This window comes from Manduca sexta, chromosome 25 (assembly GCF_014839805.1).
Source record: "Manduca sexta isolate Smith_Timp_Sample1 chromosome 25, JHU_Msex_v1.0, whole genome shotgun sequence".
In the NCBI taxonomy this organism is placed as follows: Eukaryota; Metazoa; Arthropoda; class Insecta; order Lepidoptera; family Sphingidae; genus Manduca; species Manduca sexta.
The window spans coordinates 6,809,452-6,816,348 of NC_051139.1; the positions used below are offsets into that span (position 1 = coordinate 6,809,452).

At 36.6% G+C, this 6,897-nt stretch overlaps 1 protein-coding gene across 1 annotated transcript; it reads right to left on the reverse strand.

Annotated features, from left to right (window-relative positions):
• Positions 1-648: 648 nt before the first annotated feature.
• Positions 649-6,656, reverse strand: LOC115441737. The gene is made up of 7 exons (XM_030166638.2): positions 6,262-6,656; positions 3,727-3,863; positions 3,378-3,642; positions 3,087-3,298; positions 2,774-2,999; positions 1,743-2,020; positions 649-1,211 (listed from the first exon to the last, which is right to left on the reverse strand). Exons 1-7 carry the CDS (start codon positions 6,275-6,277, stop codon positions 984-986), a joined length of 1,362 nt encoding a protein of 453 aa, XP_030022498.1. The 5' UTR covers positions 6,278-6,656; the 3' UTR covers positions 649-983.
• Between the last annotated feature and the right edge of the window lie 241 nt (positions 6,657-6,897).

The window sequence follows — 6,897 nt, forward strand, 5'->3', positions numbered from 1 at the left end:
AGTTCTAAAAAATATTTTATAAAACAAAACCTGCGTGATAATGAAAACATCAAAAATGACACAACGGAGTTCGACGAATTTTAGTTGGAGATAGAGTGAGACTATGGAAAGGACTATGGCTACTTTATATCCCAGGGAAAAAATATAGCGGGACTTATATTCCGGAAAACTCTTTCACTAGTACCTTTTAGATAAAAATAATGTAAATAGAGAATATCTGAAATAAATTAGTCCATGTTAATTGATATGAATAGTGATGGACGTCTTTGTTTAAGATACCTATTGATTATTTTGATCTGGGGATGCCATTTTATTTAATCTTCTCTCCTAAGCGCGACAACGAGACGCTGCCTTTGTAGAAATTCTCTTCATCAACAAGGTTTATGATTTAGACTAAATACGACGAACTGCACTGTATATCGAATAACAATAATTTAACTCAGATTTATGGGTGGAGTTCAGTTTTCTTATTTGCTTTAATTCTTTACCAAGGTTTATATGTCGATTAAGAGGTGAGTAATGTGGCATTTGCCTCGAGTAAGCCAGTTTATTAAGCTGATCTAATTAGAGTTTAGACTAACGAAGAAGTCGGGATAAAAGGACGGGTAATGGACACGTGGATAACGTGATTGGAAAAATATAAAAGCATTTTTAGCATGGGGTGTATATACTTATGTAAAAAAATAATTTAACAAAGACATTACGCTACAAATATAGCAGTAAATTATAAGTTATAATGATAATGCGATGCGTCAAACAACTAAATAGACGCAGTGATAATATAATTGTTTGGTACCTACTGTGTAGTTTGTACCTTAACTAAATTAAATTACACATACATTTCAATTAACAACTTAGTACAAGCAGATCTACCGTTGCAATGTAAACAATTTGACATTGACCTCAGTCTAAGTGCGGGTAATTAATCAGAGTACGTTAAATGCAATAACAATATTGCTCGTACTAACGAGAATAATACAATTTTAAGACATCAGGATTTCATATTCTGGGAAGCCGAGCTCTTGTCCCGCGAATGAAATGTAACAAACTCCATGCGACGGCTGCACCTTGCCAGTAGTCATGCTGCCTTCGTGGCGGACGCGGCCGATGAACAGTGGTTCGCCGTCTTCAGATTGGCCACCTGGGAAGGCTCCAGGAGGAATGTTGGATCCACTAGTAGGGGTCCAATTATTGGGACCGCCAACTAATACCTGTTCGAGCAAAGCATAAAACATTAGGAGTCTTTTAAATAATTTTAAAATTATGAAGGTACTTATATTCTGCAAAAGGGCATAATTTTTTCTCCGTATTGTAGATAAAAAACATCATTGCAATTTTGAATCTAGAACTATTTAGAGTATGGAAAAAAAATTGCAGTAAAAAAATTCCCGATAATATTATTGTTTATCTGTAAATCTTATGAAATACATATTGTTACTGTTATTGTCATTAGAGAGCCCAACTTTTACTCTTATTTGTGTAAAAAATCACACCTGTAGACCAAATAGCTTAGCTTTAATTACGGTCTTTAAGGTCCGGTCTTTTTAAGGTCTAAGGTCTTTTTAACAAACAATTTACCTATATAAATTTAAATAACATTTAAACTATGCAATATCGGGCAACATACAAAATTAAATTAGGTTAAATCGATGCACATTGGAGTCTTCTGTATATCTGCTTCAGTGGAACTTTTATCGTGTTACACTTTGTATAATGAATAGAAATAAATTTACTGTACACACCTGGTATTCGGGTTTGCCATGTTCAAGCCCGCCCCAAGGGACATAGGCGCATCCATGAGACGGTACCAGCTTGCCGGGCAATGTGGCTCCCTCGTGCTGCGCCCTGATCACATACAGAGGCTCTCCGGAACAGTCTTGACCGCCGACTACAGCGCCAGGAGGAACCTGTCCACCGGAGACGTTGATCCAAGAGCCAGCGCCGCCGGCGGGGGCTGGACCGCCTGGGTATCCAGGGGGGCTGCTGTACAGAGGGGCAGCCACAGGAGCAGACGGAGGCACTAAAATTACATATTTAATCAGTGAAAAGAAATACCTTCGCTAGTATTTTTAGAAATGTGTGTAAAGCGTATAAAATAAATAATATTTGTACAGTATTCAGGAAAGTTAAATTTATATTATAGTAAATAGCTATTTTGTTGTTTCAAGAAACAGGTAAATATTTTTATATTAATACCAACCTATAATTAAATGTAATACTGAGAATTGTGAATAATGCGGTCGAAATTGTTTACATTATATTTTTTCCTGTCCTGAATACTTTCAAGTTAAATTTATAAGTTAAAAGATTATGTTAGGTAGTCAATAAAAAATCGCATATATGTATATACAATCAAAGTAAAACACAGTGCATGTTATTAGTATTTTTGAAAAAAATAAATATGTTACGTCAGTTATAATTTCAATTAGTCATGCATGTAATTCTTATGTATTTTACAGCGGCCTACCTAACACAATAACTGAATTCAAAAACTATGCAATGTTTCATAAAATAACTTCAACCAATAAGAAAAGCTTAATCACAAAATGTACCCAACATACCACAAATTTATGATCCAAATGCAGACTTTAAAAAAATCACACGAACGTAATTTGCATTACGATTAAGACATATATTTTTAATCAAGGGAAAAAATTAGCAGAAAACGAATAATACATCAAACATTCGAAACACGTACTCAAATAATTAAATCTATTAATGTTAGCAATTAACACCCAAAGCATTCTCATTGTGGAATAATTGGACACTCAACGTGGCAGCGCGCCGCTTTTGGAGAAGTGTGCGATTTTCCAGTTGCCGCGTGCTCCGTACCCAGTACGCACACCGAAGTGTGTGACCGGGAACGGGGAAGGGTCCACCCACTCCATGATCACCGCGCCCGACACCTTGTCACGCACCAACAGTCTGCCGCATCTCCATTCAATCAACAATTTCCTGAACTCGTTAGCATTCATGATTCCGGGCGTCGGGACCGTAACCTATGAAGTATCAATAATTCCGAATTTGTTTTATGCAGATATAGCGTATATTACAATACCACGACGAGCATGCCAACTCTACAATACCTTGTCCGGTTTCTGCCTGCAGTACCTAATGACAGACTGGGTATTCTCCCAGCCACCGATGATAAATTCGTACATTGGGTCCACTTCTGCGGGAGCAGTAGTGAGACAAACGTGGCAGTTGTGGGGACCGCGATATTCGAAATCCAGCGCACCGGCGGCGACGGGTCCAAATTTATACTCTAATTTGTCCGGGGTATCAAATTCAGCTCCATCTGCATCGATAATTTAGTCGAAAGTAATTTTAGAATCGTTGGGCACATTTTGCATAATTACCTACGGATTGATACGTACCTTCAATCTTCCATGTACCAGTGGCGCCCCAGCCGGTGCAGACTCCGACGTATTGAATGGGGAAAGGTTCGGGGTCTGACCACGAAATGAACGGAATAGCTTCACCCTCGCGTCCGGCAGAGATGATGCCGCTGTCCCATCTAACCCAGAAACCGCGGAATTCGCCTCCGTTCAAAATATTTGGAGTTTCGATTTCGACTTTGTCGGGTTTGGTTTTGTTACGCCTAATCACACTTTTTGCATTGCCCCATCCTCCAATCATGACCTGAAATGTACACAAGGGAATAATATAAGCATAATTTAAGATCTTTTTACTGTAATTTAAAATACTAATCAATTCGTCACTTACCTCATACATAGGTTCGGTTTCCTGAGGACCCATGGTGAGTGCGATGTGTGCATCATTGGTAGCCCTCACCTTGAACTGCACAGAACCACTCGAGACAGGGTAGAATTGGTACTGGAGATTGTCCTCCGTGAATACATCTGAAACAAACGTATTATTGTGATCATGTTGGTGTTTCACGTAAGCGATAGGATTGTGCACATTCAATAAGGTCACTTGCCTCAGTCTTACATTTAACATTCTGCCCACGATTTCCTTCCATGCCTATTTAGTCTGCTATAATATGTGCTATCCCCACATACCATTCGGAGCATGTCTCCTAACAGTGCATCTAAATATAGTCAGTCGATTTGGTATGCGAGTAGGCGTGGAAAGCAATGCTTTGAATCGGTCAGAGTACTTGGTTAAAAACGATATCTCAAACATACCGAGGTCTTGGAACGTGGATAATTTAACATAGACTTAGAGAAATAGGTATGTTTAATGTGTACGGACGCCTAAATTGTATTCTCGTTGGTTCTCAGGCATAATAAAACGGTCCGATTTGATGATATCATCCAATCAAGTTGTAGGTACGTTTACAGAAGTCAGAATTGAAATTGATCATTCGATAGGCGTTGTCTCAGATTGTTGTTTTTAAAAACTGATCGATCGTAAATGTTTGGCCATGTTAATCAGGTTATTTACATAAACGTGTGTTTGAGAGATAAGTTAGTAGTTTTACGTAATAAAATACGTTCGCAACTATAACGTAAGCACATTCCTTTAATTAAATTAGTTTAGTAAAATTTTCACACTATAAATTCTCTATTTTAACTATTATTATTGAACTATCTCTTGGTACATATTATAATATAGGTATATAGATAAGTACTATAATTGCAGCTCATTGTTGCATTTTTTGCTGCAATGCAATTTTCTCACGTACTCTGTCTTCATACCAGCACAAACAGCCAGTAATAAAATGCTTAAACGACTGATGTAAATAATACCTAAAATACCTACATCATATTCTTTATCTAATTTTTGTTCTTAATTACAGTTATTTATTTCGATATAGTTTTTGAGAATCACCTGATGGTTATTGTGTCATACTAAATGCATATAAACAGTTGTAAAACAGCCTGACACGTCAGAACTGTTAATATATAACCTAGAACGCAGTTACTGCCAGAATACTAATTTCAATGTCAATCAAAATGAAACAATAGCTGGACTACAGCTTATTTGGCGTCAGAAATTGATGTAACGGAATTATATACCCAGAGTCCAGACTATCTTTAAGCTTACTGATTCCTGCTAATGAAGAATTAAAGGAACGATTGGAACTAAGTTATGAAGATCTCGGTCGCGCACTTACTATAAAACTAGAATGTATGAATCCACCGATTTTTTTGTATATATCACAACGTACAGAATAACAGCTACGGGCGGCAAAACTGTGTAAATTTATTTTTAAATACTTTTTTATAATTCGTATTGCACTGCGTTCGTGTTGGCTGTAGTTATTAGGCTCGGATATAGTTTGGCTACAAATATTCATTTTTTGTGTACAGTACCGTAAGAAAAACAAGATAACTGTAAAATTGCGCATAGTTCGTGTGGGGATTATAGATTAAAGAAAAAGTCGAAGGTGACAACATACGAAAATGTATACCCAAAAATTAAATAAAATATGGTTTATTTAAAGAACCTTGTACCATTAACTATTACAGTATTGCAAATTGACAGAAAAATTAAAGATAAACAACTTCTCGAAAATTGTATGTAAATAATATTACTGAAAACAACGACATAAAACGATAACACGAGCATCGTCAAGCATTAAATTTAATCGCAGAGACCACGATCTGCTGGTTTATAATTCTTGCTGCCCTAAACCCAGGAAGTAGTGTCTGTAAACACTATTATTAGTACTTAATTCACAGGACATTCTATAGCCGGATCGCTATCTGTCGCCCCGTGTTGTGCAAAGTTTAACTATCAATGTTACTGGTTAAACCAGCTTATTTGCATAATAGAATTTGCAAGGCGAAATAACTGACTAACACACAAGAATGCCCACGACGCAGATAAACAAACTCGTAGGACTAGGGACAACCTTCATGGTAATAACGATGATGTCATTCCTCTGCAGTAAACAGAGTCAAGTCGTGTCAATAAAAATGAATAGTTATCTACTTAAGTATATTATGGTAGAGGAAAAGTATTAAACACTCGTAGCTGATGAATTCCTTGTGAATAATTATAAAGATTGTAAAAAACAGATAAAAAAATATTGATTTATAACGAATTTTCTATGCGGGCATTACCACGCCCGGTTTTGGCTATGCGCCAAGAAAACAAGCTTACAGAAGCCGGTATATTGAACTTGGCTATTTTTCGAGGTTTGGAATTCGATAAAAACACTAGTTCTGCTCGCATTCTGCACAGATCGAGAATTTTGATATCACGTTCAAAAAGGAGATCAAAACATTTTGGAGGCCAAATAAGTGGTTTAAACCACAGAATAAATAATAATATGCGTGGGGTACTCACCCATGACGTTAGTCATGATGGCAGAATGTAATAAAACTTTTCACAGAACGATATAGGACGTTAGTGCACGATGAGTGCTATTTCAATACTAAGAGCCGCTTGTCGAGGACCGACGAAGCGAGCCGGCTCACATCCCGAGCGAACGCGGCCTCGCTACGTAACCCAAGATGATGTCATACTATACTTTGGAAGTAAACTTCAATTTTAATATTATTGTGAAGGTGTATTATACAATTCTGTACCAAATAAAATGTAGGTTTAATACGTAGGTTTATTTAATATCTCCACTGTATTAGTAAATTGAAAATTTTGTCGACAAACACGCGCTAAATGTTTCATTATTTCAACAATAATATTATTAAAAGGTATGCCGTTTATGCGATAGGTCTGTCAGGTGTCACGAATTTACTCAATACTGTCTATATTTACATACAAATAAAGATGTTTCCCTCAGTCCAATAACCAGAGTGACGGTATTCAGAATTTGAATTTAGAATACTTATTCATAAACATTTTACAAGATCAATAACTCATCGAGTTACTTTATTGTACTTACTACAGTAGGTAGCGATCTTACAATGATACAATAATGTCACAATAGTATTAACGATCCAAGGTCAACAGACAATACATGAC